At 41.1% G+C, this 24,867-nt stretch overlaps 1 protein-coding gene across 1 annotated transcript; it reads right to left on the bottom strand.

Annotated features, from left to right (window-relative positions):
* Positions 1 to 22,921, bottom strand: cabp7a (calcium binding protein 7a). Its single transcript, XM_073467040.1, has 5 exons — positions 22,813 to 22,921; positions 4,353 to 4,496; positions 4,097 to 4,209; positions 2,821 to 2,971; positions 1 to 131 (listed from the first exon to the last, which is right to left on the bottom strand). The coding sequence occupies exons 1-5, from the start codon at positions 22,919 to 22,921 to the stop codon at positions 1 to 3; spliced, it is 648 nt and encodes a 215-aa protein (XP_073323141.1).
* Positions 22,922 to 24,867: the final 1,946 nt, after the last annotated feature.

The following is a 24,867-nucleotide window of genomic DNA, read 5'->3' as shown; positions in this document are numbered from 1 at the left end:
CTATTTCATGCCGCTCCGCAGCACCTGATTGGCCGCGATGAGCATGACGCTGATGATGAAAGCGATGGCGAAGGCGCATATCAGGCTCTTGCGCACACAAGTTTGCTTGACTTGCTGCGTCGGGCTGGAACCTGGGCAGGAGGGAAAGAGAAAAAGATTACCTGCAGGCCCATTGAATCAAGTGTTATTTACTGCTTGATAGATATCTGATAGTAATTTCCGAATGAATGAAAGAGCTCATCACAAAAGCTTACAATTACATGAAGACAATTATAAGGGATGAGCGTCGCCAAGGAGATTTGTTTTCACACCTGTACGCTGCGTAGCTGCATCTAGATTGAAATGTTGATTAGAGTTTTGGAACAACAAACAAATGAACTGGTGCATGAGCGGCATTATAAAAGGATGGAAAAGATGTAGTATACCTGCAGAATCATCCCCAGTAAGAACCAACTGCATATGAGGCAAAACAAACGTTCAGAGAGAAACTTTAATATCTGTTGTACCTTATTTCTGTCTGAACAGACGATATTTCAAAATGATTAAAATTGATCTTGCTCATGAGTTATCTTTTTTTTCCTCAAGAGGTCATTGCTGTTCTTAGAGAAAAACACCTCCCGTCCCAAAAGTGTTTTTCCAGCAAAAAAGATTACAGAAAGATTACAATCACTGCAAAACATAGAATGGGTTTGTGATGGCTCCAACAATCGTTACACCTACACATTAGATGAATGACCCTCTGTAAATGAACAATTAAAAGACAGGCAGCAATTTGCCATCTTCAGTAAATTCCAGTTATTTTGTAATGAAAAGGTGAAATTTACTTTCTCACTGTTGACACAAATCGTGCCTCTGCAGCGACTTCAGTTAGGGATATCCTTTCAAATGAGCTCCAGAGGATGGCGTTTCTCCACGCAGAGTCTGTGTAGGCGGACGGAGCTTTAGCAATAAATAGTGTGGTAATTTTTTCAGGTGAGGAGAAAGCGACAGGGGAGAAGGAACAATGTCATTTGCTGTGCACAGTTGCTCAAATTACAAAACAGCTCCCTAAGAGGGCACAGCCTTTAATACACTGCTGATAACTGGCTGGAGTACATTATGATCTGTTGAGGCTGCTGATGGGAGAAATTTGTATCACTGTTGTTTCAACAGCACAGCTCAGCTCTCCACGTGCGATCGCTGGATTTTGGTGCAAAATAGTGAGAAAGGAAAGGAAGTTCTGATTGTGAGAAAACCTGTAATCTGTTCATTTAACAAACATTATTACTAATATGTTGACACTGGAGTGTATCAAAAGACAACAGATGACAAATGATTAGATATGTTCTACTCAGAACACAGCGACTGAAGAACGGTGAGGCCTGACAACTCAAAAGTCATCACTTCCATAAATAATATCATACATGGTGTCTTGTCATGGCCATATAATATTTCAAACACCCCACGAGAAGCTCTGTCATCTCTGATGTAGTTTTAAGGAAATGCTGCTTGCATCTTAAAGGATCATTTCCCCCAAAATGCAAACCCCTCACCTACCCCTATAGTGGTATCTGGACATGCAGATAATTAGGGTTTTATTTATTTGAGATATCCACCTCTGATATAATAATAAATCAAAGTAAAGCAAATTTATTTCAGCAGAAAATTCAGCAGGAGGGGCGCTCTGGTAGGCACGATCTGATATCACAACACAGTCTCACTCTGACCTCATCAACCACGTCAGCTCGAAGGCCTTTAGCTTCAAACTATGACACTACCTACCCCTCAAGCATCAGCTTTGCACACTACCTGCAACATCTCATTGGGCTTTCAAAATAAAGCTTGCAGACAAACGTTTGACACAGTATGACATTATATTACTTTTGGACTATTATTAACATTGTGAAACAGGCACAGTTTTGTTAGGCTTAGGCACCAAAGCTACTTGGTTAGGTTTAGGAAAACATCCAGCTTTATGTTAAAATAACATTCAGTTATGTACTTATGTTACTTGGTTAACTTAATTAGGCAATATAGCTTAAAAACAATTCAGTGACACGTGTTTCATAGCAAACCCCAGTGTCCTGGAGGGAAGTCCTCATGACCCATCCAACCACCACCCAATTTGGAATTGCAACTGAAGGATCATGTTTTTGTAATTTCTTTAAGTTATCCTTTCTAACACTTGAAAGAGTGTGTTTTACCCCAAACCATCTTTTGCTTAACCTAACCATGTATATGACAGACTGTGACTGAAAAAACTGAAATATTTGATATGTGATAGTAGTAGTTAAATTATACGAGTAGTGGCATATATCTTATAGTCAAAACATTAGCAAATGAAACTGAAAATAGTCTACTACTAATAGGGGTAAGTTGCCCTTTAATTTTACAGCGTAAGTTCAATCAGGAAGCCTGTCTTAATGCTTGTTTATCCACGACTCTCTCTCACTCTCTCTCTCTCTCTTCCCACTTCTTAATCAGCTGACTACGGACACTTACTCTTTCAGTTAAACCAACCAGATTTTGCCACTATTACATCAGCCAAACATGTTGAGGCTGTCAAACCTTAATTGTGGTCGCCTCTCTGCTGTCTTGTCAGCTGTCATCTCAGTACAAAATCACTTCCAGTGCCCAGGTTGAGCTCATCAGAGTCTACTCCTCATCACATCCAGATCTTTAGCCATTCATCTTCATCCCAAACAATGTCATTCACTCAGAATAAAGTCTCTCCCCATTGAAATAAAATATGGATATGTCATTGTCTAGTTTCGGCCAGTTGTCAACAACAAAAACAGATGAGAATAAGAAGTACAGGAGGTATAGGAGGTTCTTCCTTACTGTCTATATCCACCTGGCATTCCTCCGGGTTCTCTATGTGGTTCTCCTCAGTCATGATGATGTTCTCGATGTCTTTCATGGAAAGGTGATCACAGAAGGTGTCGTACAGGAGCCTCTTCAGCTCTTCGACCGTTAACTTCTGCATGTCACACTGGAGATATACACACATAACTGAACATTAACATGGACAGGGGCTGACGGATACAACACCGCAAACACACACATACAGTCAAATCTAAAGACAGGCATTTACACATGCACACAGTATGTACGCACACACACGTAACACATAGAGAGGAAGTGAACAATAACAGCAAAAATAACAGTGTACGGAAGGGAAATATGTTGAAAAGTTGTGTGCAGTTAACATTTGATTGTGGGAATATCAGTTTGTATGACATGTTAAACTTCCATGTTGCCGCCCACCCCCACTTTAAATGTCCCATTGGATGTTTAGGCAGCGTAGTTTGCCAGCTAGACAACTGAGTTCATATATTTGAGCTGAACAATATAAAGAATCCTTGAATGACTAATCAATATCCCTGCAAAAATGCCAATCCAGGCTCGGCGGCTGTTTGGAAAGCTCATCCATGTTACTCATTTTCAGCTCAGCCAGAGCCGAGCTCACCAGTGTGACCGGAGGCTCTGTGTGATCAATCCAGCATCACATGCTTGATACCACTCTTCCCATATAATGTTGTGTGAAGCTATGCGGCCTTCGCAACAGTCCCTCGGGTTTCTTGACTCTCCCAGCGTGTGTCTTTGCTTGTGATTCTCCTCTTCATACACTGGCCGCTCCAAGAATTCCCATAAATCCCCTCTTTTTCACTCCATTTGCAGTCTCTCTTTCTGACAGCCACGCCGGCGCTGTTATCACCTAACTACAACAAAGGCAGCTTTAACACAAGCTCCTTCCCATTAATTTCATTTTCCCACTGTCAGAGTGAGCGGTTGATTATCTAATGAGGTGTCTGTAAATAAATTAATATCTCTTTTACATAAAAATTGACTTTAATGTTCTAAGTAATAAGACTGACGCCACACATGAAGAGGCGGAGAAGGTCTTGATAAAAGAAACAGTTCTCAGGGGAATCCAAACCTCTCTAAGATTAAAATCCCCCCCATTAACGACACAGTGGATGTGGCAATTAAAACTGGTTTCCCTTTAAAGTCGTACAGTTTAAATGTTTCTGCACTTGGAGGTTTGCTACAGCTGCGATTCTGCTGTCTATCTTCTCTCTAATAGGGAGGGAATGAGTGACTGAATAATGGGCACCTTCCAAAAAACGGAGTCAAAGTCAGTGCCGTGGAACTTATCTGGCAACCCAGCTGCCGTCAGCTTTGGGCCCAGAAGAGTGACAAACTCCTCAAAGTCCACCTGGCCATCGCCTGCGGAAAAAGAAAAACAGTTGGTGTTTATTATCGCTGCTTTTTCTGCCTACAGTCCAGATTTGTGGGCATCTAGAGAGCGAACGGCCTCTGGGATCTGTGATTTAAGAAGAATCCACGCCTGTGTGTCTGTGTTGCCTCACCGTCCATGTCCAGTCTCTGGATGATGACCTCCAGCTCCACCTCGTTTGGCATGTAGCCCAGGGAGCGCATGGCCATCCCCAGCTCCTGCTTTGAGATGAACCCATTCCCATCGCGGTCAAACACTTTGAAGGCCTCGCGGATCTCTGCAGAGAACACACACACACACAGGAGCTGAAGTCTTGCGGTAGAGCAGGATATGAAAGTGGGAAATGTTCCACGCACCAAAGACACATTTGTTATGCCGCATCAATGCTTGAGTCATAGTTATATGGGGGTTGGCAGCACAGGAGAACAAATTCCACCAGTGAAATAAGAAAAAATACCCTTGAACAAAGAGCTGAGATCAGAACAAATTGTCAACATTTTAAAGGGCAGTATTCCCTGTACTTCTCTTGTGTTTAAAATTTCATGAGGATGAATCAAACCTATGAAGTGTAACTCTCCGGGCTGACAAAATCTACAGAGCTTTAATGCCAAAAATAATCAAACTAGAATATATTCTGCTCTCAGACTAGGTGGAAAAATCTACCCAGTGGTTGCATTTCCTAGTTTCCCATCGGTTCAATTATTTTCTTCGAAATAAGAAAGGTTGGAATAAGTTACCCAGAATTTGAATCAATTACCGACAGCTGAAAAGTATTGCTGAACTCTGATGTGTAAGAGCTGATGGCGAAATCAAATAATAATGTAAAAGGATTACTCATACTATCATCCACCGATAAATGGATTTTTAAGTTAGCTCCACTGCAAAAAATATCTGTTGGAGTGTTTGTTTTTAGAGTCTCTCTGGTGGTCAAAAATTCTTATTTTAGGTCAAGAATGTTTCATTTTTATGTTTTCAGTTATTTTAGGAGTGCTCGTTGAGATGTTTTCATTAAAGATACAATATGTAAGAATTGGCCACCTGTTGAATTCCTACTTAAAACAAATAGTGGCCAAAGTAGGCTAACCTCTATCGGCCTTCACACTGCTAGCACAGGAGTTTTGGACCGCGAAGGGCAGGAGCTCGCTGGTTAGTATGCTAGACATGCTGTTCAACAGTACATAGAAGTCATAACATCAGAACTGTTCCTTCGTCTTCTGTTGAAAATTGTTATAAAGTTGTAATTTTAGACAAGTTTTGAATTCTTAAAAATTGCGACTTTAAGTGTTTGATTAGATTAGTAGTTAAACGTGAATTTTTGGTCAAACCAAAGGAGAGAAGGTTGTCTCGAGGCCAGAATTATTATGTTAATCAGTTTATTTTCTTACTAAATGGTTTCGGCCTGTTCAATAAGTGATTTAATGAGTGAGTGTTTTCTTTTTTGACAGAGGCTTCTACATAATAAATGGTCCTATTATTTTATTGATACTAACCATGAGACTGAACTTTCTGTACTTCTGTACAGAAGCTTATCTACTGTATGTCCGTGGAAGATTCATGCCTCTTCCATTTCTAGTTTTTGGATGATTTTGGTGTACTTGTGATGAATTTGGAATCCACTTTGTGTTGCCAGTATTAATAGTGGTTAAAGGAGGCTTCCAAGTCTTTGTGAGATTATTCTTTTCTGGTTGAGAGCAGCAGATGAACTGTAGGTGTGGGCTGCTTAAGTTTTCATCCAGAAAGTACGTTTGGTTTGAGTAGCTGCTGCTCTGTTTCTAAAACGCTGTCATGTTGAATCATACTTCCATTGTCCAGTTCATGTGATAGTCACACCACCATACTCAACCCAATTGCCAGAAAAAATGTACGCATCGGCAAACATCCATATGTTGATACTTTGCATTTCTTTGAGTTTAATTTTCAATATTATGTAACGACAACGCTGTGCTTAGGGTCTGGTTAGGCTTAGGAACAAAAAACGCTTGGTTAGGGTTAGTAAGATCATGATCTTCTTTAAAATCCCTGTTTTGGTTGCCACAAACACAGCTGGAGATGTCATGAAAAATATTCAGTAATTACACACTTTGAAAAACACAAGCTTGACCTGCAGTCACTGGCTTGGCAGCCTTGTCACCTATCTGCCACCACCATCCCCTCCTCCTCCCGATATAAGTCAGGTCATTAACATGTAATGTGACCATTGTTGCCCATTCGTGATCTCTCTGTGCTGACTCTCCAGACTTTATGGAAGTCCAATACTAAACCACTGGAAGAAGTCGACAATGGAAACCTGGAGTTATGTGCCTTAAAGGTGGGGTAGGCGATTCTTAATAAAGATGGTCGATTGTTGAGTCTTGACTCATTCCCAGGTCGTCAAATATTGACGTCTTGGGTTAGAATTTCGGGCTGAATTCCTATCTTTCTCAAGAATCACCTTCCCTACTTTTGGTTATAGCAGCCGTAACCGCAGTTAGTTTGAGATAAACACAAGAAGAGGAGCAACAAATCTGTATCTCCAACAGAAACTCAAACCAAATAGTAAAATAAAATCCAATGAAAAGACGTCACAGTACTTGAACACTGTGTAGCAGATGTGCTGCTAATGTAGAGCCACAATCACTTAAGGAAATCTTAAAGCTGTTAATTCCTCAGTTCAGCCACACTGCATATCCCCCCCTCGTTCTCTGCTTGTTTACACTTCTTGAAGGATTGAATCCTATCATTTATATGCAAGAGAAAGTCACCTACAATATTAGACCCATCCCATCTTCGTGTCACCCGACTGATTAGCACACAAAGGAGCAGAGCAGGAGATGAATCTTAAGATAAGGCTGATGGAAATCTGCAATCTCTCTAATCTGGCATTTGGTGGAATCAGAAGCTTTAAAATGAATTGCTGAATAGTCATGTATAAGTTATATTCAGTCTTTGTAATGAGGGATCAGGAAAAGCATTACAGATCAGGTCAGAGGTTGTAAATGAAGTGCAGGGTGGAGTTTTGAATGAGTTATGAAAACAAAACCTGAATGAAGCAGCTAAATGATGCGTAACTTGTTGCACAACTGAGCGACAATAACAGCCTGCCAGGTAGGCGAATTTAAATGACTTTCCATCTCAGTATTACAGCCAATTACCGGTTGTTAAGTTACTCGAGTGTAATAATGCAAACAAACTTTATCAATCCACTGCAAAGCCCAAAGTCTTGTAAATGGGAATTGCGGCTCCGGTGATTTGTGTCAGAAAGGCGATGAATGGCCGAGCCTCGGGCCAAAATCCACAGCGTGACAGTCTGTGACAAATATTTCAGCAGGAAAAACAAAACATGAAATATCGATGACGGCAGGAAACAGTGTGTGTCATTCTGTGTATAATGTGGTTGCGCGGCTTCAGGAAATAGTTTGTTGCAAATCGAGCGCACGTCCGCAGAATAGAAACCCTGCCACAGGGACAAAGGTACTTGGCAATCGTGTATTACAATGAATTACATCTGGGCATGCAATCTATAAAAAGGGAGCGGTGTGACATTCGCGGCAGCTATTCTTCACATATATTTTCCCGACAAAATATCTTACCAGAGGTATAGTTTGAATCATTGAGAGCCTCCAGCTGTGTTTTTTCCCCCTTTCCCTGGGTGTGATGCTATTGTTTACAGAATAACAATACCTCAGTATCCACCTGAGGTCCCCGCTCCATCTGTTTTCTCAGAAAGAGGGGCTTTCCACCACACACTGGCTAAAAACCAGCATGTTGCAGCCACGCAGGAGGCATAGACACTCTTAAATAAGGTGCCAAAACAGTTTTAGCAAATACTCCGTCTCCCCCTGAAAGCTTTATTTATTGATCGAAGGCCAAGGTGAGCAAAACATCCCGACTGGTGAGTAGTGTATAGTATATTTGATGTGTAAAAGTTTGTATTGTGTAATGAAATACGGGCACAGCTTGCTGTCGGAGGATTTTCTCCTCTGTCACAAACCATTTACAGGATACAAACGCCTCAGTACTGCTTGCGCCAGAAATGTAATGAATGGCTTATCAAGTCCAGAGAGATATACAACTGTAAAACTGCAATATGAATAGGCATTATAAATATATCACCAGAACCACTTGGCTCTGCTTGAAATCAGGACAAACAGAGTGCTACTAGAATGAACTAATAAATCTCTAAAGTAAAGGAGACCATACATAATCCTCACTGTGATTTATCAAAGGAGACTGACTAATCGTCCTCTGAAAGAATTAATTTCTCTTTCTGAACACATCCAGATAGAGTGCTATCTCTTTGAGAGTTTATCTATCATAATTGTCCTCAGAAGAGACAACTATGTTCTCTCATTTTCACTTTACTCACTGAGACCAAATTCTCACGATGTATGCCACGGTGACTCTACTGTAATTGAGAAAGTGCCCCTGTGGGAATCCAAAAGTTGTTCTCACTCCGACTGTGAATGAATAGTTCTGATATTAGCGTGCGGTTGCACTGATCACCTGAATTATGCTGCCCAATCAAAGAGAGGCAGTTGGCAAAATGAACCCACTTAGTCCTGTAGCCTTGAAATTAATGGATCTAAATATGAGGCACACATAAATAAAACAACAGCAGGTCAGTGGCTACAATCCACTTTCATGCTCCCAGATCATAGAGGTAAAAACTAAATAAATCAAAGCAGAGGACAGGACATTTGACTTATATTGGCGCTTACATGGTCTCATTTGGCAAGGTTTTTTTTACCATATTGATATTTTCTACATTTTCTACTATATCATATTCACATTACATGTTGATGACCTGACCTTCACATTGGAAAGTGGATGGGATGGCGGCAGAGTTAAGCAAGAAAGCTGCCAAGCCAGTGACCACAGCTCAAGACTGCGTTTAAACATTTGTAAGACCTCAAGACATCTCCAGCCGTGTTTGTGGCAACCAAAACAGGTATTTTGAGCCCAGTTGTCACAACATTATATAGAAAACTGAACCTGCAGATACGTAAAATTTTACTTTAACTGTTTGCAGAAATGTACATTGCCAACATTTATTCTGCCGATTGGGTTGCTTTTTCACATTTTAACCAATGGATGTGGACTCGTGCCATCACGACTTGGACTCGAGTCACTGTTTTGATGACTTGTTACTTGACTTGGTAGATAATAGTTGGATAATAATGACCCAAGTCACTGGCCTGTTAAGTCCTCGTACTACAACTGCTTACACCTGTTAACAATTCCTCTTGGAATGATCATTGTTTCATTGATAATTAATGTAATGATTATACTTTTTTTTATTGTGTCATGTATAAAATGAAAACATGTAATTGTCATGGTTTTGTTTTTCAGCTTGTCATTTTCTGTTGTATTTTGAAGAAAATATCCTCGTGTCATTTTCCACTTCGTGTCTATATCTGCTTTCCCACCCTTTTGCCTACTCACCTGTGTTCAATTAGTTAATTATTCCTGTGTAACTAGGCCTGTTTTCTCCTCACTCGTCATTGGTTTGTGTGTTTGTCTCACCTGTTCCCGGTCCTGCGTTCTCCTTATGTCTAACTTGTGTTGCTACTTGTGTCCCTCGCGTCTCCCTGGTCTGAACTAGTTTGTTTAGTTTTTGCAATTGTGGATTCCTATTTTGTTGCCGGAGTTTTGATAACCTGCCTTTTAATTTTTTGGACTTTCTTTTGCCTGCCTTTGGTTGTTTGCTTTTTGGATTTTTGGACTTTAATATCAGCTCAACATTAAAGCTTGCCTTTTGTTGTTCAAGCTGCCTGCCTCTGTGTCTCCATTTGGGTCCTTTTTTTCGTAAATCCTAACAATCGAGAAAAATACCCATCTGAAGTTTGAAAACCAAAGGACAATCAGTTCACAGTGAGATACAGTACTACAGAGAATTCACAAGTTGTCACATTTGAGAGGCTGAAATCAAATAATGTGTGTCATTTTTAAACGATTAATGATTTGTTAAATGATTTTTGTTGTTATATTTTTAGTGCATTGTCTTATAATCACTTTATCTACTAGTCGGTTCAGCATTAATGTGGTCTTGTGGGTTTTTTATTATTAGTTTTTTTTGTCTTTATTGGAATCCTGCTACATTTAAAGCTGCAATAAGCTTGTTGTGCTCCGAAACAAAACACTGACATATCACCTCATAAAGTCTCTTATGATAAATGTGTCGGCAACACTTCCCTATTTAAACATCTAACAGACATGGAGCATCATTGTCATTCACGTGCAGTCGCGTTTCTGGCCACCTGACAAAAATTGGTCGAGCATTCAATCGCTGTTTTGCTCAGTTTAGGTTTCTCTTTTGGTAAATTATCTGACTGCGATCATTATGTTCTAAGTAACTAACTTGGTCTGTTGTTTGGTGCATTGCTGGCAGCGTACAGTGGGGTTTCAGGGTTCCCAACAGCTGCCTGCTGCAGCTGGAAACTGGATTGATGAGATCAGAAAGAACGGCCCTAAACAGTAACAGCTGAGTAGAACTGCAGAGTAAGGTCATAATCATCTGTGGGTTTGTGACTATGAACAACCACTGTTACATCCCGTCATATGAAAATATTGATTAAAACAGCCAGCTCTCGGCACTTTGTATCTTTAGTAGTTGCCAAATGGCAAACCAATAATTGTGAGTAATGACTGCCATTATAAATGGTTTTCAGTAATCGTCCTGTTATATAAAGGCGATATGAATGGAAACGACTCACATTTCACTTTTGGGTGTTCAAACCCAACTTCCATCCTGCTGGCTAGTCATTTTCCATGTTTGTCAAAGTCAAATTTGACTTCTTTTGAACTGTTTGAACTGGAATAAAAGCAGTAATGAACCTGCCATTTCATTCAAATTTGTGTCACCATTTTCAGTTTTCCTGCAGTGCCGCACATTTTATTACAGCTTCTGCCCTCTTGAAACTCTCTGCTTTCTGCTTACGTTTGACTTTATTTCCTTCTGAATATACACAGTTTTCGTTGTTGTTGTTTTTTAGAAGCTGCTGTTGTTGCGTCTTCCGCATGGTCTTTGGCACTGCGGCTCCACCAGGGAGGCGTGAATTTTTTCTTTTTTGTTGTTGAGAGCATGTGGTATTTGCTTTGATGTAGAGAGGTGCTTGTTGGCCTTCAAAGACGCGATGCCATGCGGTCCCCTGTGGTGTCATCTGACAGAGGATGAAAAGCCCAAGTTAAGATCGTGAGCTCCGAGAGCCGAGCATCTGAAGCTGAACTCCCACAAGAGAGAGGTGCAGCACACTCCTGTCGCACTGCTCTCCCCGTGCACTGTTGTATATCAGTGAAGTGCACTGGATCCTTGCTGCAGCACAGAGATGCTGAACTGTATGCAGCACTAGACAACGCCGGGGATCACTTGGAAATGGAGCTGATTCATGCAGACAAAAGGCTTGGATTCATGGCGAGGGTGAAACATGAATGAAAAGAGGGATGGCATCCACTTTCTCTAGACAATATAATGATAAAGTGAACAAGATTTTAAGAATGTCATCATCTTTGCCTGTCTACGTATGACAAAGAAAAACTCAATCATAATGAATTAAGTGGAATTAACTCTCCTCGTCCAGAAAGGCATCACATAGGAAATATTTACTCGGATTTCTGAGGCACCCCTGGAGCAAAGCTTTATCCCTTTTCAGACTAAATTTAACACCAGTGGAAACTTTTGCTAATTACCAGTGCACTTTGAGCAGAACAGGCTGATGCCGGGGCTTTTGTAGCCGTGAAGTGTCCGTGAATGTAATCCAGGGCCTGTTTTACAGAGCCAGAGATCCTCTTCGCCTCAGCCAGACCTGCATCTGCTTAGGGCTGCTTTGGATCGGTAATTGCAGCACACCCACTCTTTATGTAAGACCTTATCAGTGTGAGAAAAACACAGCTTTGCTTTGTGTGTGTGTGAACCTCAGGCGACTATTTTTAAACACCCATAGCAACCTTAATCCATCTTTAGCTGGATACGGGCTGACTTGGGCACCCGGAAGATTTGAATATTACCATAACAGGCTTCTAATAAGGCTCTGGAGTATTAAGGGGTATGTGGCAGAGACTAAGGTCTGTGTCTTAAGGAAAAATCCCATCCCTGTTTGGATAGAAAGTACTCCCTCCATTATGAAATTTGAAGCGCTTTGACCTCACCAATGTAACACTGACACGACCACAGGGAGAAACTGGAAGACGGAAAAAGAAAGTTGGAAATGTCAAGGTGCTTCATTCTCAATGAGAAAAAATCCCCAAGCCAACTTTTTAAACCCCACTTGACCTCGAGCGATTGAAGTCGGCGAAAGGCCCTGAAATTTTAGCCCATCTTTGTTGCTTCTTTGGGGTTTTTTTTTCTAGCACGGAGGGCAATCATTGATCTGCCTCCATTTTTTCCCTCCCTCCCTCTTATGTGCTCTCAAAGCTGCAACTTTTCATCATCACAGCCAAAACCAAGCTGAGCCGCAGCCGGCATCAGTGAGGGGAAAACCTGTGAGAAGCACCTCAAACAAAGGTCAAGCATGAACAACCAAAAGCCTCCGCTATGCATTACAGCTTATCCAACACATCAGTTCCACCACGTTAACGGTATGCGCTCGCTCATGGATCAGCTTTTTCTATCATTGGATTTGGACATTGTCGGGTGTAGACTTTGCAGTATTGCTCATCAAAGGGGAGAAATATTACCTGAAGGAAAGCACTTCACCTTCCAGAACTCATCACAGTTAATTTCACAGGTAATGAAGTCTGCTGGATTCACTCCTTCGTGGCAATCGATCAAAATGAGAATAAATGATCTAGCTTTAACCCTGCCGACAGCCGCAGCGTTTGATGATATTATCTGCTAATCTGCACCATGTTGTCATTTGAAACCCATCTTGGCAGCTTATAGCAACCAATCATCTGAGAAGTCACACAAAAATTGTCAGAAATTGGTTAACGGCACAGGGAAATGTACCAAATTCCATTTTTAACCTTTTGGCTGATTCTCTGTTTCATGTTGTGATTTTATTTCAAATAAATGCCAAAAATAAGTAATTTCCCCTGTGTCTATGTTAAAAGACTAGTTTGACATTTTGGGAAATATGTTTGTGCAACATTTTTATTGGTTGCAGCAGTGCGCCTGAGGTTTAGAGGTTTATTTTTTAAACAATTGAGATTATCGCAATTTCTTATTGCATGTGATTTAAATGGAGAAAATAATGTATTTCCACTTTTTTACAATTTTTTTAGATAAGGTAAAATGTATGATTGGGTGCATCTAAATTATGTGCTGGTGCACCTAAATGAAAAAGTTAGGTGCACCAGTGTAACCAGTGTGAAAAATTAGACAACAACTCACATTATATCATACTTCTAACATCTTTTGTTTTGATCAAGAGACCCCTAGTGGATGAAAATACATGCTGAATATGTACAAGAAAGTGGAAAAAACACCATATCTGCCAGATTAATTCTTTCCATGCACAGTAACTGAATTGGCAATTTTAGACTTTGACTTTCTACATATAAAAGGTGCAATATGTAAGTAATCCAAAAATTAACTAAAATGATCAGCTGAATTGAAGAAACAACAGTGACGTCATGTCAAAAAAGTCTGTTCTGTGTTGCAGATATATCTACTGAAGTCAGTATGCTAACCAGCTAGCCCCAGGCCTGAAAACCTCTCAGTAGTACAAAGTTCTCGTGCTAACTGTGTAGACAACAACACTTGCTGGGAGTCCGGCTAGCTGCATGGCTAACTGAGCTAACAGGCCAACAATAGCTACAGTCATGGATGTATAAACAGAAAGCAGCAGGTAACAGTTACTCTGTTGATATGCTGCCCCTATTTGTTGGGACTCAATTATTACATACTGCACCTTTAAACAAGATATGCCATGTTAATTAATGAGCTTCAAAAGTGCTGCTCAGCGAATAGTAGTAATTTCTGCTATTTCTACTAGAAGTAATTTCAGTGGTTATCTCCAGAATACTATTAAGTTTATATAAAAATATTAGCCATTACTATCATCAAAAACCCACAACATTTCTACAAAACCATACATTTCCAAAGCAGTTTTACTAGACAGATAACACACCACCAAGCAGTGGTGCTGGGTCACTTCAACCTCAGAAAAATGGCTCATTTGTGCTCACATCTTTATCACCATCTATGTCAAGTAGAGCTTTTTCATATACTGCCTGTCTCATCCTGCCAGGTGACACAAGCGAGAGAGCCATTTTGAAATCCATTCCTGTCTGTCTGTCTGCCTGTCTGTCAAACTGATTGCATAAGACGACAGTCCATCACGCAGGTAGAGCGGGACCGGTTCAGGATGGAGCTGGTGATAGGAAAATGTACAAAGTGAGATTTATTGTTTTCAGCCTGATTATATACAAGCAGGATGCTTTCATGGGTGCTGCGCATCTGTAATGCCACGTACCATGGACAAGGTGAAGCTTCCTGTCCTGCTTTTGTTCCCTTTTTCTTCACTGACATGTTTACCTTCTTTCTTTTGGTGTTTTTTCATGATAATCGGGACAGCCTCTGCATTATCTCATCCTTAACATTATCTCACCATCCTGCATCAATGTTTTATATAATAAAAAGTCACAAATCTTCCAAAGTCAAATTCTGACTCTGAACATGTCTCTGGCTTTAAGGGCATTTAACTCCGGAGTCATTTAACAATTGCAGCAGTCATTGCTGCTGATGCCGTAAGTCTTTCATTTGTAAATCATTAACAAAAGCCGTCTGAGCTCTGAAGTGGCGTTTGCCAGACTTGTAACATTGTCAAAAGGACTTGAAAGGCAGAAAGTGGAAATGTAATGGTGTTGGCAGACTGGAAAAACACTTAATTTATTAGTTTGATTCAGTTTTTTGTTTCAATATTGTTTCACACAGAGAAAGCTTTGATGAGAAAGCATGTGTTTTTTCCGTCGGTAGGTATGAAAAGCTCTTTTCTATGCCAACAGGAAACAAACAGTTTGTTCGGGGATCCAATTTAAGGGTTGTTTTTTTCTGTAAGAGAACAATAATTGAACTAATTCTAGCTTCCTGAGAGAGCCCCGCCAGTAATAGTCAATAGCTGAAGTGAAGAGAGAAAAATAAGTGTTTGGTTTTGGGTAAACACATTTGGATCGTTTGCACACTCCTGAAAATGAGCCAGCACATCCACTACCAACATCATGGGTCATTTTGTTCTGTTTTGTTGTCCACATCTTCTCAGCAGCATATGCTACAAAATGGTCTCAGCTGACCCTTTGGAAGTACACCCCCACAACGCCCACTGATTCTGCACCAGCAATACGTTATGTGCATAATTTCTGTCTTGCCAAGCAGATGCCGGTGTCTTTAAATATCTTCATTTGTATTCATGTAAGTATTTCCAAAGGAATGGAAGTCAACCCCTCCACCTCAGGGCGAAGCAATGAGTCAATGTTTTTCTGCTGCAGCTACAGTAGGAGTCGAGCAGAAACATCAAGATCGCCTCACAGGCAGTTTATACCATTAGGAACGCAGCGTTTTTTGGAGCAGCTGTCAGTCAAAAGCAAAGTCCCAAAACTCTGCCAAAGGAATGACTAAAAATATTGAAAAGACGCCCCAATAGCATGTGTTAAATTTTTACTACTGAGAGCAAACTACTTTCAAAAACAAAACGGAGTGTGGAAGCAGAATATCTTAACAAAATATTCTTAAATGCATATTTATGACTCTGGGAGACACATGTGGAGAAAAAAAATGCTCCAGTTATTCCTTTCGACAAGCCCAGAGCACTGACGTTCATATTTAAGTGTCGGTGGTTGTTTTTGGCTGACACATATCAAGCTAACCTTGAGCTGCGATCGAGGTATAACCAGGAGGTCTGCATGTTGTTGTGATAAATTGTCTAACCAAAGACACTCAATGCCCCGTTTGGCAGACAGATTTCACTGATTCATACCCAAGTCTCTTGTTGTTGTAAAGAGCTGTTTCGCTGAGAGTTAAGGGTGTACGGTAGCTGACATACACCTCCTCAAAAAGACTAACCGCCACGGTAGCAGCTCTTCGAGGCTGTACTTAAGCACAATGGTGCTTTGAGCTCAATGCTAACATCAGCATGCTAACATGCTCAAAGTGACAATGCTTACATGCTGATCTTCAGCAGGTAAAATGTTCACCATTGTATTAGCATGCTTGCATTTGCACTCAATAAAGTAGAACTGAGGCTGATGGGAATATCAATTGTTTTGAAGGTTTTTGTCAAGGTTTGGATTTTTGGTTTTATTTTGTAGTTATATTCCCATGTGACTTTTCCCTTCCTGTCTTCGTCTGTTTTCCCACCTTTTATCTGCTCACCTGTGTTCCCAGTGCTATGTTTCCCTCCTGTGTTCTTGCCTTCCTGTGCTCCTCCCCAGTCTGATTTTCCCTCCACACCTGTCTTGCATCAGCCATCAGTGTTTTTCCCAGCTTGTCAGCTCCTTTCCTGCACTCCCTGCTTCCCTCTACTCATCTCCCTCACCTGTGTTTCTCCGCCTCTGTCCACTTGCACCTCCTTCCATTGTAGTTTAGTTTATATTTATGTCCAGTCATTAGTTCAGTCTTTGTTGGTTCGTCTGTTTTCCGTCCTGGCTTCCCGTAATGTTTTACCTGCATTTCCTGTCTGTATCTTCGTGTTGTTGTGGTTTGTACTTTAGCACAGTTAGTTTAGTATATTGTTTGTGGTTTACTCCAGTTTTGTTGCCAGCCTTTTTGCCTGCTTTTCATTTTGGATTATTGGCTTTTGGACTTGAACATCAGCTATTATTAAAGCTTGTTTTGAGTTTTTACCTGCCTGCTCTGTGTCTTGCGTTTGGCTCCTCTTTTAAATAACCAAGGCAGTATTTGGTTGTGAACAAAAGTAAACAAATTTAAAATTTTGAATTGCCGGTGGTGCTAGATGTACCAAATTTTAATGGCAATCTATCCTAAAGTTATTGAGGTTTTTAAGCCTGGTGGTTGACTGACCGACTGGCAGACTGACGGAGCCAATGCTGCTGGCATTAAGCAATTTCAAGAAAGTCTCAGTAATCTTCTTTTCAGCAACACAAAGCCATCACCACTGCAAAGCTCCCTGTCAGAGTGAATAAAATACCATAACCACGCTGACTGCATGCCAATAGTCTCTAATTCATCTATAAGATGAGGCAGACATTCCCACCTTTGCTTTTTTCACAAAGTAAATAAAAGAATGTAAAACATAGCATCAATAAATCCAGCTTGAAGCTTCACTGACTTAGGTCCCATTATTGCATTCACTTCCTGTTTGCTACATCTCTGCTTCCCGTCTCTTGGGGTGGGGGGACTGACAGCCCAATCTGTGTTTGATCTAGAAACAAGGAAAGCCCTCCTCGCTCTGCCACGAGTGAAAACAAATGGAGAGATAACTTTTGCAGGCTGCGTTGATTCCGATTACCACTGACAGTTACTTGGTGGGTTTAAAATACTCCTTGAAAAATATGTCCCTGCTGGGGCTCTGTGACAGGTTTGGCTCGGGATACATTTTCCTTTTTCTTTGACAGTGATTAAGAGAAGGCTTTCATGCCCAACCAAACTGAGTGAGGAAAAAAACAAGAATCAATAAACATGTCCCGGGATATGAAACCATAATTTTGGTGTATACTGACATTTTAATTTGAGCAATATTTGATATTCTGGTTCCATCTGCAGAAAAATAGGGTTTCTGTATCAGATGTAATGCCAATTAAATATGGATGCCATGTAAATACAATAAACTGTCTGTTTCTGTCTTTCTCAGCTTATTTGTACTGCATGTCTGATTGTATATTTTTTTTTATCAACATTTTGCTTTTAAAAACAATATTTAGCATATATTGGGTTGTTACAATATTAAGCTTTTGTTATGGACAGATATCTATTTATTATTCCCTTATAAACTGCACCTATTATTCACCTGTTGTTAAGCATATTAGACACCAGGTGAGTTTATCTTTTTTTCAGCATTTTATCGCAGTTTGCTCAAGTATGTCCAATGGATTAACTTGCCTTAAAGGAGTCATATTATGTTTATTTTCAGGTTCCTAATTTTTTGGAGGCTACCATCAGGATAGGTTTACATGCTTTAGTGATCAAAAAATATATCAGTTTTCTCATACTGTCCATAAATTATGCAAATGTGTGACACAGTGACGTAGTGTGATGTCACAAAGTCACGGAGTTAAAGGCGGGAATACTGATGAGGCTTTTCAGGAGCAGTGTTTTCTGTGGGAGAGAGGAGCTTCTGTTGGTGCAGACGTTGACCTTTTTAACTTTCAAGATCTTTTACATGCACAACAAATTAAAAAACAATGAAGGAAAGGAACAAAAGGAAAAAAGCAAAATAGGTCTCCTTCAATGTCTGAATTTTTTGACAATTTATGAATAAATGCTGTTTTTACACTTGGTCCCAATTGAATAAAGGTGTTTTGGGGTTTTTGGGACAACTCTCTTGAGAATCGGTCAGTTACGAACATAATTTAGGTGTAAGTCATTAAATGATTAAATCTAACTCCCTTCAAGCAATCTTCACAGTTTATTTCTATGGACATAAGTCAGTGAATGAACAAAAGGCAAACATAGTCTACAACTCTGAAATTAACAAAAGCGCCAAACAATAAACAAAAGGCCGGTGCAGATTTGAACTGAAACGATAAATGAAGTGCACTGTTTACAACCTTGTCAGAGAGATGCAAATGTTCTGCTCCTGTTTTTATCTACGACTTGTGTCTACAGGAAACTACAGGCATCTGTTTACATGAGCCTCACTCTGGGACCAGTTACAAATGCTATAAGCTCAGCCCAGGGACTATTTTGAAGCAGCCTCCAATAGAGCTGTTGTTAGGCAGTGTGGAAATGGGCTACCCACTTAATTCCACCTGCAGTGATATTGACACTGAGCTTTGTGTGTACACTTGTGTGTGTGTGTGTGTATGTGTGTGTACACGTGTGTGTGCATGTGTGTGTTTCTGTTCGTGGTGGAGGAGGTCTAAACTATATTGAGCTCCTGTAATATGACCAACTATTTTTCGTCCCTCTTGTGTGGGAGGGGAAATGGAGAAAATGGAGTCCAATTCAATTTATGCCCGCATCATAGTACATTAAGGTACTTGCTACCAACCCCCACCTTCTACCACACATGCACATACGCATGCAGGATTATTGAAGAAGCGTCAGAAAAATAGCATTTTGTTCCAATTATAGCTTTGACAGGCTTCACAGTCGCAAAGTATGGTGCCATTGGTCCGATCCCTGGGGTGTCCAAGCCAGTAATTGAAAATCAGGTCTACGGCTATACGTGCCAAAAGGGCCTGAACCGCCTGTCCCTATACATGCGCTCGCACACACATAGTCACTAATGTGCAATTTCGTTTTCGTGACAAAGCCTCATCTCCCTGACGGCTGAGCTGATGTATGTGACACTTCAGACTTCCAACCAATTCGCGTCCATCTCTCAAGAGATGAGACAAGACACGGAGGCTGACGCTTGAGCGGCGCGTCTCTTGTCTGATCGGCACATACTCAAGATTGTTCAATGCATATTGTAATTTAGAACTTGCAGACCATGACAGTGTCTGCAATCCAGGAAGAGGAGGATTGTTTCCCTTTTGTTTTTTTGAAAGTGGCTTTACTTACGCATTGTTTGGGGTCCTAAAGACCAACCAAATTTTCTCCTTTAAAGTAAGATTTTGTAACTTTTTCACCCGAAAATAACAGCTTTAAAATCATTTTGATGGTACAGAGTCTTGTTATAGGGTGAAGGGTGTCTCTGCAACCCATCACTTGTTTCTGTAACTTCAGTGAGAGGGTAGGATCACAGTGTGACATACATGTATACTCCAACATACAAGTTTTCAACACATAACATTGTTATGACGTAATGAGTTTTGTTTGCAGTTAGCACCTACATTACGTCTGACAATTGTTACAGACCTGGGATTTGTATTTACAACAGTGGTGTTGCACTCCAAATAACACAAAATGCCAATGTCTACATAATGTTCCTTTAAATATTCTTTTTATTTGCTTCTGACCTTTATAAAACCAAGTATACTGATGTGTTTAAAATGGTAACCCTTCCCTTTGGCCACATTTTGTTACCTTCATCACATATGACAATATATGGCAAAATGAATATATATTTGTTCAATCATGGACAAAGAAGTGTACAGTATGTCATCCTACATTGTGACATCGCTCATGTTCTTACCAGTGAGATCCCAGAGAGGTCTGACACCCTGTTATAAAACTCCAACAAACTCCTCAGATGCTGATGACAAGAGAAGGATCGTTTCCAAAAGCTAAAAAAATAGTTTTTAAAAGACACATGTTGGCATGCAGTATTAATGTAGCCACTTTTTTTGGAGCTATTAATCGACCAAGCAATCAGCCCCTGCTGCATTTATATCACTCCCATTTTGTGCTATCTGGCAGCAAAAGCTGCTAATCTCAGTTACACTCTTGACAGCAACAACAACATCACTCAGCCTCCTTGGCGACACCGCCTTTAAAGTCTTCCTCTTCCACAACCTGTAAGACATCCCTCACATGGGATCACTAATGTCACTGCTGTTAACTGTGCATTACCCCGGGCTCTGCTATTCTCTCCACTAAACATCCCCAATGCTTCTCCAGTCAAACTACCACTATAAGGTTGAGATGGAAAGGCAAAACGTTTTCCCTTAGTCCTGCGCCAGAGTGACTGCAGCGAGGCAGCACGAGTGGATTAGACCAATTAAAGTCAAAATGTAGTGATGTCTGTTTATTGCACCCAAAGCTGGACTCTAAATTCAAGTGAGGGTGAGACGGAAACGGAGATTCCTCAATCTCAAACAACCAAAAGCTTCTTCTGGAGTCGTTAAAAAAAATTAAAAAATGAAATATGAGACGCTTATCTTTTATTTCTGTGCTGCTGCTGCTGTGGGCAAAATATATTTCTGTCATGTGAAATCTCTGTACGCTGGAAATCAAGTTTGACAATAAAGCGCTGAGTGATGCAACGCTGTAATCAGAGGCATGACATCGTGCAAAGATCACTTTCGGCACTGACATGTTGACACTTCTCTTTTATCACAGGTGCACTTTGTTGGGTGTCAAAGCAAAACAGAAATGGTGGATGAAATGTAGAACCTCAAAACAGCCTTATCTCTCTTCAGCCCGTTCTTATCTTCGCTGGTAGTTTCTGTTCTCAAACTGCTGCTGAGGCACTTCACTGAACACCTTTTGAGAGTCGAACCCAATTCCACTCCAACCTTAGTATGTGTGCGCGAGTGTCTTTGCCCGTGTTGTAGATGCAAACCTCTTTGTGAGAGTGTGTCTGTGTGTGTGTGCAAGAGAGACAGAGAAGGAGTGTGTGGCTGTGTAATTTCAAATCTGTGCAGGTGCAATTAACCGTTCATTTCTGATTTCTCCCCGGGAGATTCTGCACGGGCACGTGCCGACGAGATTTCTCACAAGACCCAGCTCGTCTGTAATTGACGCACATGCATTTCAGTCATCGCCTAAACTGAAATACATCAGTCTTAAAGACATCTGAGCACGCTGATGTGTCTCAATCTGTCCGGCAAAGCAGACAAATGTCAACAAAAACAACATGGATGAGAGATGCACTGGACAAATCACTCAGGAGGGGTACGTCAGCTGCCTTCCAGCGTCCCTGCACTGGATACATGGCAAAAACGCAAGAACTCACTGTCATCACAAATGCTTTGGGACTTGAACAATGTCCCAGGGGTTGCTGCATGATAATGTGCAGATGTCGCAGGTTCACATCAGAAGTGCTCCAAGGCATGAATATTCTTTGGATACTGAGACTAATTGCTCAAAATAGTAGTCATCTGTCAGCATGCTTGTTGTTGGACTGATTTTGCTGTTAGAAGACTATCTTGATGTTGAAAGATGATGGGTTTTTTTTGCTGTTTGTTTGTTTTGTTTTTTTTGGACAACTTTTTTAATCATGAGAGGATTTACCCTGGATGTTGTTTGAACCACTTTGTAGCTGAAGATTTCACAGCCTCTAGGGGAAAATCATATGAAACACCATCAGAAAGTCTCTGCGACAAGACCAAATTTGGGCCAAATTTCCACCCAGCAGCTTCTGCTTCTAGTTAGAGCCAATGCATCAGTGCTGTCCTTAAGAAGCAACACTTTATGGCACAAATGGTGCACAGATATAACCAGTTCGGCTTCACACTGAGATCATATGCAACCAACCCTCTTGTTGAGGTCAATGAAAGAAATTTGAAATAAGATATCTGATCTATGACTAACACTGATAACAAAGTGTGTGATTATTTTTGCTCTTTCATATCAAAACCAGAAGAAAAGAGGAGCTTTTGAAAATAAATCCCAAACCATCAAACAGGCCTGTTTTCAATCAATCCCAAATCGCTCTCTCATGAGCGCTGTCCAAGGTGCTGACGCGCGTCTGTTTGAATGCCTGGACTAGATCACAGACACATACACATGAATAAACACTCCCCTGTTTGTGTGTGTGTGTGTGTGTGTGTGTGTGTGTGTGTGTGTGTGTGTGTGTGTGTGTGTGTGTGTGTGTGCGTGTGTGTGTGTGTGTGTGGCTCACCAGCTCCTGAACACCCTCAGGTAGGTTACACGCGAACAGGTAACATCTCACCTTCAACTTCGTCTTCGGGCAGGTTCACCGGGGCGCTGTAGGAGAGGATGTCAGGGATGGTGCAGATCCCCCGGTACATCAACGTGGAGGTGACTGGGTGCATCGGCATGACTGCGACCTTTGGCTGCCACCTGCGCCCTCGTCATACAGAAACGTCTACGGAGAGGATCCCAACTTCCCCTCACGGTCACCGAGGGAACGGGGGAAGCGTGTCCATGGATGGAGGGGAGAGGGGTGAGATGGGAGAAGGTGGATTCCGCAGCGTGTCCGCCGAAATCTCGCTTTTTTTTTTTTTTTTTTTTGGTCAACGACGGTAGAGCAGCAACAATGACTGGGGGTGTCTTACCTCATTGGGAAAAATAAAATAAAAAATCAATCCTGATAATTCACACAAAGTCACTAGATATTTTTAAAAAAAACTACCTCAGAGGGAGACGATGCGCACATAAATGCATCACCATCAACCAGGAGGAGCTCCACATCTGAGCTGATTAGTGCAGGTTGTATCTTGTTAAAAAGCCATCAATCGATACACCAACTGATTCGTAGGGCTGTCAGTCCGCTGAATGTCTCTTTGCCTGCCGCGAGCAGATTCATGCATCCACTTGTTGGATGCGTGCGCTCACTTGACGCACTCAAGATCCACCTCAAGATCCAGCCACCTTCATATAATCCACGGAAACGACGCGTTACACTTACAAAGAAATCATAACACTAATGGAGAGGAGACAGCCTTAAAGAAATCTCTTGAAAGCGTGAAAATATGACAGGTGACGGGTCCTCAATGACAATAACTGCCGGCTCGCTGTTAATTGGTCGTGGCTACGGGGACGCATTGCGATCCAGTTGTTCCATCTTCAGTGGAGTGATTTTTTTTTTGTGAAAGAAAGCTCACTGTGTGGATCTGATATGTAGTCCTCTCTCTCTCTCTCTCTCTCTCTCTCTCTCCCGTCTCACACCCCGTCTCTCTCTCTCATGCATGCGTCTGCGCGCACACACACACTAGGGTGTAGGCAATAAGACACAAAACACACCCCTCCGTCTGTGTCTCTTTCTTTTTTGTTCAATTACTCTCCCCCGTGCGCATTCGGGTTACTCACCGATGTTAGACTGAAAGCCTAAAGTGTGATTGATGATGTATCTCTCTTTTGATAGTGGGCTGCGTGTCTGTTGGTTTATTTTATTTCATTGCAATTAATTACAGGTTCAGCCATGACCTTTTTGGAGGAGCTCCAAGGAGAGATTCCAACCCAATCGCCAGAATTAATGTTGACAAAGCAGATTTCTGCCAAACCACAAATAAATTAAAACTATTTATTTCATTTTAATTTTGCCCACTTGGTTAGGGTCAGGAAAAAAATCATGCTTTGGCTTAAAATATCCAATTCTGTCGCCACAAACGCGGCTGGAAAATTTCCCAAGTTCAGGGAACCTTGTCGTCTGCAATCCCCTCCTGACATTTAAAGCCTATGACACGTGCAAATTTGACAGTATCCTTGGTTTATGGAAACGTCACCTAACAACATCCTGGCGACTGGGGTGGAGATTCTGTTTGGAGGCCTCCGTCCGCTGTGTTTATGTCTCTTTTATGATTTCTACAATGTTACTGTGTCACAGATAACCAGTTTACCATAAACTACAGTGATGTCCTGCCTATATCTTGTTATTTGAAGGGTCTACGCGGAATGTTTTGAGGAACTAAGCAATAAAGGTGAGTTATTATTATGCAAAGTCATTATGGACACATTCATAAAGTCGATTTACTAGTCCACAGTAAAGCTCTTCTTTCTTTTTTATAGCTTTACTTCGTCATCGTTCAGGCAACATCAGAGAATTATCACCTGAATCTGCAGCCCCCCTCAGCTTTACAGAGCTTTAAAGTGAGATTCAGCTCATTGTTTAGCTGTCTGGCCCGCATGTTTTATGTTTTGAGTCACTCTCACTGCTCTCATATCTACGTTGTATGCCGCAGTAGGCAGCTGTTCTCAGTGAAAAAGCTCTAAAAATCCACCGTAATCTATCCGCTCAGCACTAAACAGCAGAGAGACACAGTTA

The sequence above is a fragment of the Pagrus major genome, chromosome 5 (assembly GCF_040436345.1).
Source record: "Pagrus major chromosome 5, Pma_NU_1.0".
NCBI lineage: Eukaryota > Metazoa > Chordata > Actinopteri > Spariformes > Sparidae > Pagrus > Pagrus major.
Note: the sequence above shows the minus strand (reverse complement) of the source record. Positions and strands in the feature narration are given on the sequence as shown.